Raw genomic sequence first — 14,678 nt, 5'->3', positions numbered from 1 at the left:
GGAAAGATCTATCATCTGGTCCCAAGATCGAATGCCAAACCTAAAGCCAGTGGACTTACGGGCATTTACGAAATCCTAAATAGATAGGAAGAGTCATTACAATAATTTCGCATCGTTAATCCCAACGTGTTAGTTGTGAATACAGCAAAATGGCATGGATAAATAAATGAATAACTGAATATAGAAATAGATGAATAAATGAATAAACAAATAAATAAATAAACAAAATAATAGATAAGTAGACTAATAGATAAACCAGTAAATAGATATAAATCAACAAATAGATAAACAGATAGATTAATCAATCAGTCAATTAATCGATTGATAAATAAATGAATATATAAGTATATAAATAAACATATGTATATACAAATAATATACAGTATATATGAATAAAAGTATAAAATAGATAAATAGATAAAAATGAATCTATTAATTTACTATTTAATTAGCAGATGAATTAGTCAATATATATATATATATATATATATATATATATACATATATATATATATATATATATATATATATATATACATATATAAGTGCATGAATAAATATATAAATTAAAAAAGATTAAGCTTAATAAGATCAAGAAGTAAATAAATAAATTATTAGATAAGTGAATCAGTAAATAGGTACATAAAAATCTAAACAAAAAATTCTTGAATTTTGTTGTTGACAATCAGCGCTTGCACACTTGGGGTTACATATCACACCAAAGAGAAGGGGCTGTAAAAGTAATAAAGAGGATATTTAAAAAGAGTAGGAGGGAGAGACAAGAGAAGTTAAAAATGACGATTTTATATATATATATATATATATATATTATATATATATATGTGTGTGTGTGTGTGTGTGTGTGTGTGTGTGTGTGTGTGTGTGTGTGTGTGTGTGTGTATACACACACGCACACACACACACACACATATATATATATATATATATATATATACATATACATATATATATATATATATATACTGTGCAAGAGAAATCACATAAACTCGTGATTCTATATATATGCGGAAAAACCACCAAGGAAAAAGAAAAACTGATGACCAAGCGCTTTCGTCTATTCAGACATCCTCAGTGTGTACCCTGTGTGTGTGTGAATGTGAAAGCGCTTGGTGTTTTTTTTTGTGTGTTTTGTGTGTGTGTGTGTGTGTGTGTGTGTGTGTGTGTGTGTGTGTGTGTGTGTGTGTGTGTGTGTGTGTGTGTGTGTGTGTGTGTGTGTGTGTGTGTGTGTGTGTGTGTGGTGTGTGTGTGTGTGTGTGTGTGTGTGTGTGTGTGTGTGTGTGTGTGTGTGTGTGTGTGTGTGTGTGTGTGTGGTGTGTGTGTGTGTGTGTGTGTGGTGTGTGTGTGTGTGTGTGTGTGTGTGTGTGTGTGTGTGTGTGTGTGTGTGTGTGTGTGTGTGTGTGTGTGTGTGTGTGTGTGTGTGTGTGTGTGTGTGTGTGTGTGTGTGTGTGTGTGCAAACCGTGTTCACACAGGTGTCCTCGGTGAAACGATAGGCCGTGAACTAGGTCGTTCCATTTTGAACGGTTGTGGTGGCACGATAGTACGGCCATCGTCTTATAAAAAGCAAGACGCTTAGGCGAGGATTTAAATCCCAGTAAGAGAGTTAAGTTCTATTAGACAATAGAGTGAAAGTGTTTTGTGTTATTCAAAAGGAAAGGTTTGACCTAAATCATAATAAGACTATTCCGTGTTAGCTTGAATAAAATAGTTGCCAGCTAGAAAAATATTTGTCTGGAGTCAACCAGAAAAAAATCGTTTAGCTAGAATAAAACTGTATAGCGTTAGCTAGATTTTTAATTATCTGGTATTAGTCACAACAAACCTGTATGGTGGCCGATATAATGAAGTCTGTAAATTGTACCACAAATCACAACGAGCCAGATGATCGTCCAGATGTCGGTCAAGTTGATTTGAAGTAAAAGGCAGAGGAAGAGTTGATAATCGATATACGGTTTAAACGTAGAATTAGCTGGATATTTTGCCTTCACTATCACTAGAATAAGAGACATTCCTTAGACTACGGACACTGAATGAAAATTAGTTGAGTTACTATGACTCAAACTTGCATATGTTACATGTACACTGTAAATTGCATTACTACTGATCTTTAATTTATGTAAAGACGAAGTACCATTCAAATGAACCGAAAACAAGCCTCATGTGGAAATAAAGACGCCTGTCATAGTGTACAGGTAATGTGAACAGCCCTTTCTTTGGTGGAGGTCCTCTCTTTTGTCATACAGGCATTGCCCAAATTCACCCATATATGCCGGGGCATCTTTGGAGAGAGGATACACAGAAGGCTTCAGTGTAAAATATGTATGTGCTGGTGTCGGTCTGACTTTGTTTGTGTATGTGTTTTTTGTAAGAGCATTGTTTAGCATTCTCTTTAACTTTTAGTAGCGATGATTACACTGGTGAACGCCAAATGTATTGTTTATTTATCTATTTTTAGCTGATTTAGGATAATTTTGATGTGCTGAATCCAAAAACTACAGGTGTTTGGTTCAATCAGGTCAACTTTCTGAAGTAAGCTACATGTTTGTTTTTGACGTTTTGGTTTACATGTTTACATGTACAAGTATTTTCACGTGATATGATACAAAATTATTTCATATTTCTTACAACAAACAAATTCTGAAGATTTTGAATGTGTCAACTTATGACTTTTTTTGTGTGTGTGAATGAAATGGCTTCGACTAGAATATTTTGCAAAAATAAGCCGGGTGTATTCCGCTACTTCTGCGGTGAATACACCATTGTACGTAACAGGAATCAAGTCACAAGTTTCATAAAGCGTGCTTACCACTCTTATTTTGTTAGTAAACTCGGTGACCAGGATAAAGCTTGGGCGCCACACATAGTATGCAAGTCATGCCCCAAGTATCTCCGCCAGTGGACCAAAGGCAAGAAGAGTTGTCTGAAGTTCGGATTTCCCATGGTTTGGAGGGAGCCGACAAACCATGCCACTCACTACTACTTCTGCGATACTGATGTGACTGGGATCAACAGAAAGAACCGAAGCAGCATTAAGTATCCTGATCTTGAATATGCACGTCGTCCTGTAGCTCACTGTAATGAAATTCTAGTACAAGTCTTTGGAAAACTTTCTGACATCAGTAACGAAGATTCCTCCAGTGTTCCGAAAGATGAAGAAGAAGAAGAAATGGTTCTTAACGATGATGCTCCACACCCTTTTTTCAAAAAGGAGCTAAATGATCTAGTTCGCTATTTTAGCTTGTCAAAGTCCTCTGTCGAGCTATTGGCATCCAGATTGATAGGAAACATACTAATCTCTGACATTGCTCGCATCACCTTTTACCACAACAGACATCAAGAGTTCCTCCGTTTTTTCATTGAAGAGAAGGACTTGGTGTACTGTACAGATATTGTTCAGCTTCTGTACAAGCTTGGAGTGCCACATCATGAACCCAAATATTGGAGATTGCTCATTGACAGCAGTAAGTGATCGCTGATATGTGTTCTGCTTCACAACGGCAACCAGTTTGCCTCTGTACCCATTTATCACTCGACTACACTGAAGGAGAAGTATGGAACGGTGAAGTATGTGCCGGAGATTTTTTTTTTTTTTTTTTTTTTTTTTTTTTTAATGATCACCATGAGTGGCATATTTGTGTTGACCTGGAGATGGTGAATTTTTTATTTGGACAACAGTCCAAATAAAAAATTCTGTGCATGTGGGAGAATAGGGACACTGCTCAACATTACACAAAGAAGAACTGGCTTGTGCGGGAGAAATTGGTGACAGAGATAAGATACTATTCCCACCGCTGCACATCAAGCTCTGCTGGATTAAACAGTTCACCAAAGCTCTATACAAGGATGATGCCTGCTTCACTTACTTATGCCATACTTTTCCAGGATTAACCAAAGAGAACTTGAAATAGCTGGCATCTTTGATGGTCCTCAAATCCGTCAGCTTTTCAGAGATCCTGAATTTGAAAACTCCATAAACGAAGTGGAGCTGGAAACATGGAAGGCTTTTGTACTGGTCGTGAAGAACTTCATTGGCAACAACAAGGCCAGGAACTATGCATAACTTATCACCAATATGCTGACTGCTTTCGAAAACCGTGGATGCAACATGAACATAAAAATGCATTACTTATTCTCACATATGGATCGGTTTCTTGAGAATCTGGGATCAATGAGTGATGATCAGTGGGATTTCATTAAGACATAAAAGAGATGGAGACCAGGTATCAGGGACGCTGGGATGCAGTCATGATGGTTAATTACTGTTGGACTCAAGAGAGACATCCCAGAAGCTGAACATTCGAGGGGTTCGAAGAAATGAAAGTTTATGCCCTAAGTTTTGCACAATGACGACGTAATGTTCAATTTACATGTACTTACCTTAATCAATATATATTATTCAATACACAGAAATTAAAGTTTGTAACATTTAGGTACGAAATATTAACTAAAATCAACTGATAACTTCACAAAAATGTAATCAATTTAGTCAGAAGATCAGATTTTTCAAAATCAAATTACCATAAAAACCTGACCTGGTTGAGAAAAATTTATGTCATTTTTGGATTTACCGGTGCAAAATGGTCCTAATTCTGTTGAAAAAACATATACAACTTACTATTTTTTTTAACCCAATGTTATAGAAATACTAATACTATACTGGTATAATTATCTGCAAATATAACAATGTCTTCTTCAGGTGGACACAGAGAACCGAGCTTCTACGACCCCTAGGGTAGCGAAGAGGTTAGATAAATAATATCACTAATTGATACTTTATAGTAACATTACAGCACCCAGAAAGTCATTGACAGCCATCAAACCAGAGCTAAATATCTATAAAGGTCCCATGCCTATCATAGTAACATCCGACAGGGCATCCTAGTTGGGACAGGGAAAGGTGGATATTGTGGTGGAGAATGTCTTCGGAGTTTGGAGTACAGTGTCATCATGTGGAGACTCCCCCAGATGTAATTTTATATGTTTATGTGTGTATATGGTATGTGAGGAAAAAACTTATGTCTTTTATTTTGCTTTGTTTCAGGAAAGAGATGGAAAGGCAGCTGTCACTTATTCGTCCTCGCCTTGTTCCTTACCTTCATCCTTCAAGATCTGGCTGTGTAAAAAATCATCTTTAAGACTTCTCCTCCGTCTTCGTCTTTATTTCTCCTCTTTCTACAGAGTCGAAACAGCAAAAATAGAATCTGACCACCGGGAACTGAACACTAAAGTAATTGCAAGATTCCTGTCATCAACCCTTCCACCAATCAGCATCACCTAGCCTTCGAGGAACCAATACCAACATTTCCTTCACCATACCTACCAGCCCACCAACCACCACCATCGCCACTACCATCGCCCTGACCAAAAGACTGAAATTGTCACACCAGCGAACTACCATCATTTACCCTTTCCAAATTTCTTTCAACCGTTCTGCCTTCTTTTGATGCTGTTTCATAGTCACGTTATCATAAACACATGCAGTCTCTCCGTCGCAGTTCTACCTTGACCTTTTGTAAATGCTAATGTTACCCCTGCGTGTTTCATCGTGGATGAAAGAAAATGGAACGTGGGTTTTGTTAGGAATGTCTGCAGGTGGATTATGAAATATTTGATGCATAGTTATTTCATATTGAAATTATATCGGTCAAGAATCACTAAAAGTATGTTTAGTTGAACTGAAGTACAATACTAATCCATTGAATGACTATTGGTGCCGTAGGAAAGTGAGCCTTGGGTGTTTAACAAAACAGGTGTGATACTACAAATTTCTGTGAGCATCCAGTGGATGGATCTCCACTGAAACGAGCTGGTAATATGTGTGCATCCTGTGTCAAAGAAAACATATATATGTTTTGACTGAATAAAACCCAGAGTGCGTTGGGTCCGCCTTGTTTGGAGGTCTCGGAGGAGGGTGAGGACAAGTAGAAGAAACTTTCAAATTTTGGATGAAAGATAATGACACTAAGTGAATATGAATTGATTTGCCTTTTGATACAGTGCAAGAAGAACCGATTCAGGGAAAATAAAATACATGGGGATGATCAACGTTGTTATCTGAAGATAATCTTTGTGCATAGCAGTGGGAAAGATCCACGTGTGATCCGAATGCGTACGAAGAAATGAATGAACATTTTCTTCAGTGTGAGTGGGATGATTGAAGTTAAACGCTTGCTGTTAGCAAAGCAGAATATTGGAAAATTACTGAAGTATGTGGCTTTTGAAGATCAACAATAAGGAAACAAGAAGTCCAGCAGTGCCAGAAAGATTCTACTTCGGTAACAAAATAGAGGTGAAGTTATCAAGCCTTATACAATCTGACCAAGGGAGTGCAATATTTGGTTATCTTAGATGTAGATTCCAGATTTCCAGTTTCTCTACCGTATTTTGAAGAACTTTTGATATTTCCACTTTCTTCTACAAACGCTCTTCCAGAGAAAATTAACGATGATGACGATAAAGACGAAACAGGAGCTGTCTTTTGAATCTAAAAAGTCTAAGGAACTGAGCAAGTGTAGCGTAGTTCTTAAGACGATGAGAAGCAGCTGGTGTTTGTACCATCTACACCACTTCCGTGTACCTGTAGATGCTTCCAGTATCTGCAGCTGCTTCATGTATCTGTGGATTCTTGCACCATCTGCAGTTGTCCTGTGGATGCTTGTTATTTGCGGTTGTTCTGTATACCAGTGGATGCTTGTACAATCTGCAGCTGCTGCATGTACCTCTGGATGCTTGCAATGTGTGCAGCTTCCTCGTTTCAATTGAAGGACTTACACACGTTCTGTAGCTTTGACTACTAGAGGACATCATCTCTACCATCTGTAGTTACTCCGTCTGTTTGCACCATGAGTAGCTGCGCACCATCAAAACATCAACGGAGTCCTATACCACCTGGAGTTGCCCCATCTACAGGTGGCTGTTTGTGTCAAGCGCAGTCGGTCCTTACCCCAGTGGATGTTTTCACCATCTGTAACTGCACTATCAGTGGATGTTTGTGCCACTTTACAGCTGGCCTCTGTTACCTTTCCACAAGCTGCCCTGGTACCCCAATCAGCTGCTGAGGCCTTTTTCTTTTAAGGACAATGAGTACGATGTGTGAAAGAAGACGCCTAGAAATAATAATGCTAATACGATGACTAATGAGAATACGCACTCTGCACTTCCATAGTTGGACGTGTCTGGCCTGCCTGCCTGATGTAGTTTAGTCACAGGAAAGATGTTTATATCCACCCTCCATATTCCGATGGCGTCATAATGACATCATAAAAGAACTCTTGGTTTATCTTTGTGCTCCGAAACAACAATGGGTGCCGTAGTTGAATAAGGTCCTGTAGATATAAGATAGACGTGGCTGTCACATAAACTATATCTGTGTGTGTTATATTATAAAATAGATATATTTTCAGTTGGCCATAAAAAGCTCTATTTTAATGTAAAAATATATATAGGTTAAGTTTGTGATCATGATTTTATGCCTATTGCTTTTCCTGTAAAGTATAATTTTTACTCTTGTTCCTAACATAAACTCTTTCTTTATCATCAGAATTGCAAGGTGTAGTGATAGTAGAACCGAGAGCCAAACAAAGCGAGAACAACTATTCAAACTTTCTAATTATTTCCATTTATAAATCAGTTTCTCATTTTATTGAAAAAATAAAACGAATCGACCAAGAAGTGACGCGCCGTGTTCAAGTGCTATTCGTGAGTGATTGATTGCATTCAGATGTCTTGATGAACCAATGAATCATTATTTTTCGAGACGACCAATGTGTTACTTAGTAATGTGCAAATAGGAAAAGTGTAATATTTGATGTTTTGTACAACTACATGTGTAAACACTACTTCTGCCTATATATTGTGCAATACAAACACTTGATATGAAGAACTGATGCCGCTATTGCAGAGTGATGGCTATCCGACGAAATTTTTGGTGATATGTAAAATGTCATATGTAATTGGTGAGAGAAATCAACCTTAAAAATGTACATGTAAAGGTGTTCGATTGGCTATGAAGAAGTAGATGTAGATAACATATAAAAAGGGCCAAAAATGATGCTAAAGGAGAGGCTAAAATTAGCGTTTCTCTCCTTTCAGCAAGACTGCTATGTGGACGTCTCCTTCATGGTAGTGCGCTGAGTAGATTCAGTGATATTAGAAACTCAGCAGTATGTGTCCAACATGTAAAGAACCAGACAAACTTTAGTTATTGGCTTTTCACCAGATCTTGAGTACCAATACCATGAACGTTGATTAGTTCGTTAGTAGTATTAACTTTGCTTCTTCAGATATTTAGAAATCCAATTCAGGTTCACTAGATAACACCCACAAAATTACTTGGTTTGTAATCACTAATCCACTTCTTTTTTTCTGTAGAAAATGTGTTTTACCCGGAAATAACATTGATAAATTTGTTATTACTGTTTAACACAGAAAAAGAAAGCTAAACTTTTTGCACTGAATATACCAAACGCGTTTATTCATTAAACCAGTATTCTAGATAAAAACACAATTTCGTGTCCCTGGTTAAGAAAATCCCTATACAGTACCAATCACTATGTTGATTTATTACAAATAAAAATCATTACAAGTTTCTGTTAGCATTAAAGTCAATCCCACAAAAGCACGTTTGTTTATTCTGCCCGAAAACCATGAATGTATGAAGTATTAAGTAAATATTGGGAAACGAAATACATTAGTGTGTTTTTTCTTCTCCTTTTAATTGGATGACAAGGTCTTTCCATTGTCAAGGGAACGGCCTTCCTCGAACACTACCAGATGAATATGAGACAACGGGCGATATCAAACTGCTAGTTTATTGCTTCTTTATTTACACGTGCCCTAAACCTTAAGTCCGGTGTCACGGTGTCCGGTTTCACCGTTGCAGTTTGATGATGGCTATAGTAATGTCTACCTTATGAGTCATTAGACCCGCAAGGTTATGTTACTATTCTAAACAGTTGGAGATTGTGGTCGCTATATAAAAATTCGGGTTATCATATGGTGATCTTAGAAAGCTAATTAAGATAATACATAATATGGTCTCATCCTGTGCCTGCACAGTGAAACTAAAGCGTGAATATTTCTAACAAATGACATGTAGTTCTATGCAGATTTGGATACGTCATGAAGGAGAAAGACTTAGAAATATCTTAATAATAATTTAGAAATTATGAGGATCTACTGTGCGTGCGCGTGTACAGTATGTGCAGGTCTGGGTGCCTTCTCGCGCTAGCGTGAGTTTACGTCTGATTCATCTGTGATTCACCATGGTCTTGGATCACGTGTCGGACTCGTGATCGACAGCTACTTCCCTGCTGGAAGAGAGCTTAGAGCTTATATATGACCGATCTATGGGTAATGCTGTGATCTTACACGCAACCCCCATCTCCCCGCCCACGAGAGTTGGAGTAACGACTCGCATCGCAGTGATACTAAAAATATTTCAGCCATGGAGATTTGAACCCGAACCACCGTAGTGGCGGCCGGGAACACTAACTACTGCACCACGAGTCGCGCGCGCGCGCACGCGTGTGTGTGTGTGTGTGTGTGTGTGTGTGTGTGTGTGTGCGTGTGCGTGTGTGTGTGTGTGTGTGTGTGTGTGTGTGTGTGTGTGTGTGTGTGTGTGTGTGTGTGTGTGTGTGTGTGTGTGTGTGTGTGTGTGTGTGTGTGTGTGTGTGTGTGTGCGTGTGTGTGTGTGCATCTGTGTGAGTGTGTGCGTGTTTGTTTTTAATTATTTTTCTCTGCAGCACCACATAAACTTAGGTCATTTTGCTGAGATATTTCAACAACTGTGATCTCCTTTCAAGTATCTTTAACTATCTGTGGAGTATACCTTGCAAGATGAATCAGGTAAATTCTTGTTGTTTCATGTTGAAATTCTCAATATCAAAAGCCTACGATACAGTAATGGGAGCAAAATAGCAGTTGGAATTAAAGGATACATTTTTCGCTTCAGCACTCATTGGAATCTTCCAATGAATACTTTCAAATCTATGAAGAACAGCTTCAAAATGCAAGACGTAGCTGATGTGAAAATAACTTTCATAAGTAGCTAAAAATCTTAAGTCTACTGAAATGTTCTATTTTTTAAGAAATCAGTGAATTATATAAAAATAACTTCATATTCTACATGAGTGTGCGCTGATAGTCAGTAACATGATGATCTCACATTCGCATAGTTGTGGATTCAAATCCCACACATCTCTCAGATTCCCAGCAGTAACTTTTACCTGTTCCAACAGTTCAAACGCTTCGGCTGCAGCTACATGCGACCTGATGTTGGCTCCTTCACATCTATTTTAGATATTCTATGGACTCCTCTAGCTCCATGCAGCCACCCTTTTAATACCAACAGCTCTCAGCAGAATTGGTCGAATTACTTCAGCCATAAATTTTGTTCCTTTCTCTCCTCTGTAACCCCTTTTGGTTGGTGATTGTTGTTGGTTACGTAAGGTGGACTTAATGTGGGCGAGATAAACTCCAAAACCGGAGTTTCTTTTATTTTATTACAAAGTAATCTGGTTTGATATTAAAGAATATATATATGGGCCCTGTGGCCAAAATGCAGTAAAGTGCCGGGCCTTGACCTGTGTCTGGCAGGCACTTAACCTAGCCAGGTTCTGGCTGGCAGGCTCTTGACCTGCCCAGCTCTCCTCTCTTGGTTACATTACCGTCGGCTAATATAGAGGGTTAGTGGGTTGTCGTAAGTAAAGGTGTTAGTCTTGCTATTCTATACATGGGGGTTAGTCGTATGGTTGGTGGGTATCGTTATATATATATATATATATACATATATATATATATATATATATATATATATATATATATATTAGCTTATGGGTAATATAATAGGGGCATGTACAGTATAATAAAAGGGGTTTAATGGGTTTGTCTGGTGACATTTGGCAGCAATATCTTGTTTGTCTGATTTCTGCTGCGTTAGATGTATGCAGTTAGGTGGTTGTTCAGGGAAAGCAAGGTAACCAAGAGGGGAGTCTCGCTGAATGCGGATGCTCTGTGGTATGCATGTGGATCACGTGTGTAGTAGGTGATGGTTAGTAATGGTTACACCTCCACCAAGTGTTCTTTCTTGTGGAGGCAGCCCTGTATATTTAATTCGCCATCCTACATCCACGAAAGAGAAGTGGGAAACCCTTGGTTAGGCAAGCTCTGTCAATTGCAGCCTTGTTTTCAATTGAAGGACTTACACATGTTATATATGTATATGTATATATATATATATATATACATACATACATACATACATACATATATATATATGTATATATATATATATATATATATATATATATATATATATATATATATATATATATATATATATATATACATATCAGGCCAACATTTGGGTCAACTCCCCAAAAAAGAATGCAGCTAGTTCCGTGAATCGAACTCACGACTCCTGGTCATGAGTTCGCCCCGGTATCCGCCGGGCTACCTTGTGTATAGGTGTTGGAATTTTGAAATTCCCTGTCGGCTATTAAAGTCTATAGGTAATCTTATCTCAAGGCATCTGAAACTTATCTCAAAATTTTAAATGCAACAAATCTCACCCAATGTTATCGTTTGATCCTATAAGATAATCAACCGACTGTTACTTTATTCTTGCTGACATATAACTATCTTATTCAGACTGAAAAATTCTCTTCGACTAAAAAGACTAAAGACTACGGTATATCAGTTTAATTCTCTATCTTATTTTGTCTTCGCTATTGATAGTTGCTATAGCTGGGGCCAGACTATTTTTCTTAAGATTAGAAAACTCTGTATTTCTTAACGACAATTATCACGATTTAAACTTAAAGGTATTTTCCTTACATTTTTTTCTAAATAAAGCCAAAAATTCTTACTCAACTGAAAGAAACAAATGTCTTAACGAGTTAACTTCCTCTTCCTAAGTCAGCGATCCAAGCTGTTACGTGGAGCCACATAAATAATTCGAACTCTTAACACTATTAATGCCAGGTGTCGACTTCACGAATAAAAACTTTACTCCAAGAAACGAAGCCTCAGGGATTAAACACAATTTTTTTCTTCAACAAATCAATTTAGTAGCGCTACACAATTTTATTCCTCCTTGGGGTTCTCAATCAAATGAATGAAATATTTGAAAGCGACTACAGACACTAAGAAGAAAACCATTGGAGGGCGTTTTCGATTCATGTACTGTGTTTTGTCTACCATCATGTGATTTTATTCAGTTCCATGAAACACTCTCACTAAGCAGCCGCTTACAATGTGTCTCAATTAAATCCTTCAGGAGTGTTGCCTTTTATATTTATTCTAGCTATCGATATTCAATTTACACGAGGGCAGACTGACACCTTATTTTCATGTAGTACCAGGATAATGATTTTTTCAGGTCTTTATTTTGTCAGGACTACCCCTTTATTAGACGGAAAAAGCTTTGTGTACTGTGTTAATTTCCTACGAATCAAATATCCCATAAACACTTTTTATTCTTCATTCATGTGAAATTAATTGAACTATCGTCACACGACGACACCCAGCTGCATTATTGTATCAATTTTCACCATTCTCTACTCTCATATTTCCACTCGGCTTAGAGCATATATGCTCACTTCCAGTTTCTCAGTTTGTATTCCTGTGTTACCAGTGAATACTTTCAACATGATAATGTGCACTATATATTTTCAGAGTAATGCTAGACGAATTTATACAATCAAGAGGTAGACTCGGGATGGAGTTGGGTCTTTATGTGTTGAGAATCAGTTTTGTCACGATTCCATTTCTGAAATAAACGTTAAAATGGAACTTCATCTTGAACAAATTATTTAGATTTTTTCAAGTGTTGCAATTAATTCCTTGTAATACTCTCTATTTCTTTTTCATTATTACTGCTTTCTCATTTTCTCTATTCCTGTTTTCACTACATGCCACTCGTCTTGATCCTACTAATTACGTCACCAGACTTTTTTCTATCTTGTATGTGCGACCCTCTTATGTCGTCTTTTGCACTATGATTTATTTCTATTCGTTCCCATTCCCTAACTCCTATCACTTCATTTTCTGGTATTGATGTTATTTTCTCTGCTCTGATTCAGAATCTGTTCATTTGTTCTGCAAGCAACACATATCCTCAAGCAATTAGTAAGCTTATTCTATTATTGTTTTGATCCCGTTTCCTTTGATGTCCGTATATAGAACACCTTTGAACTTTTTTTCCGAATTTCATGGTGTATTCTACTGCTGTGCACGATTTCACTTCCCATCGTTATTGGTCTTTATTGAACTCGAGGATTACGTTAAAACAATTTATGCCTCTGCTTTCTCATTCCTCGGGAGGGGCCAGAGACGGAAGCTTGCACGTTGTATTCCTGTGAGATGGAAGTCGGAACTTATCAACACCCTTATCTCCCCCGGGAGGCAAATTTTCCAGACTGCGACCAAGTTCTCTCTTGATTGTTTTTATACTGCCTATTCACATATATGACGGCAACCAGTGACTATACTCCCCTCCATCTATCTACCCAATAGTAAAGATAAAGCCCAATTTTCGTAAAATGCGTATAACACCCCAACATTTCTTTTTATTGACGGTGAGTTTTCCAGCCAAAGTAACTCAAATTCATCAACTTACTAATACAGCCTCTAAATAGTTAAAAAAGTTTTATAAAGAAGAAGTGTTTATTTAATTTGACCCGCGCTCGAACCCTTAAGGCCTCGTCAAACGGCGCGTGAAATCGTGGGGAACTCACCCCGGCGGTCCTCGCAACACACTCAAATTGAGGCGCTCGGGGCACTTGACGCGCGCCACCCCAGCAGTGGTGGGTTAGTGACGCACAATAGAAGACCCACCAAATCGCTTCACTCACCATGTCACAGAGGTCTCACCTCCACTGACGTCGTGAGGACATTATTCAAATAACTGGATAAGGATAACGTGTACTTGTGGCAAATGAAACATTACCTGTACAAAAACAGAAATGTCAGGGATAAACTGAGTAGCGCACGTCACTCATCCACGGGAATGAGTCACTATTTGAACGTAGGATAGTAAAAAGGCGCGTGCTTTTTACTCCCGCGCTTGGCCACCACGACTCAAAAGACGCGCAGTGTAACGTAGCCTTTATGGTTATCAATGACTACCACATGGCATGACTATCGATACAGGAAAACGCTTCTTGACCCAGCTTCATCTTACTTTATTCTATTTTTATTGTGCGATGTACATTTATTATATTCATGTAACCCTTTGTGGAATAGGATTTCCCTCAACAGGTGGAAATTGGTTGGCAGCTATCATGATAAATATATCTATAAGACGCATTCCATGACAAGTTAAACGAAATAGATCACAGCGTCACCGTCACCGTCACCGTCACCGTCACCGTCACCGTCACCGTCACCGTCACCGTCACCGTCACCGTCACCGTCACCGTCACCGTCACCGTCGTCATCATCATCATCATCATCATCATCATCATCATCATCATCATCATCATCATCATCATCATCATCATCATCATCATCATCATCATCATCATCATCATCATCATCATCATCATCATCATCATCATCATCATCATCATCATCATCATCATCATCATCATCATCATCATCATCATGGTGCTTGCCCTTGAGTGTGACTTGTTCATTCTATGCTAGTGTGCATACACGC

At 38.0% G+C, this 14,678-nt stretch overlaps 1 protein-coding gene across 1 annotated transcript in view; it reads left to right on the top strand.

Moving 5' to 3' along the window:
- Positions 1-8,708, top strand: part of LOC143027710 (uncharacterized) — a 622,840-nt gene extending 614,132 nt beyond the window's left edge. The window contains exon 7 of the mRNA XM_076189179.1: positions 5,061-8,708. Coding sequence (XP_076045294.1) covers positions 5,061-5,140 — 80 coding nt within the window. The 3' untranslated portion in view covers positions 5,141-8,708. The remainder of the gene's footprint in view (positions 1-5,060) is intronic.
- Positions 8,709-14,678: the final 5,970 nt, after the last annotated feature.

The sequence above is a fragment of the Oratosquilla oratoria genome, chromosome 8, assembly GCF_046742065.1.
Source record: "Oratosquilla oratoria isolate Oo_2021 chromosome 8, ASM4674206v1, whole genome shotgun sequence".
Lineage (NCBI taxonomy): Eukaryota > Metazoa > Arthropoda > Malacostraca > Stomatopoda > Squillidae > Oratosquilla > Oratosquilla oratoria.
This window is presented reverse-complemented; position numbering and strand designations above follow the sequence as displayed.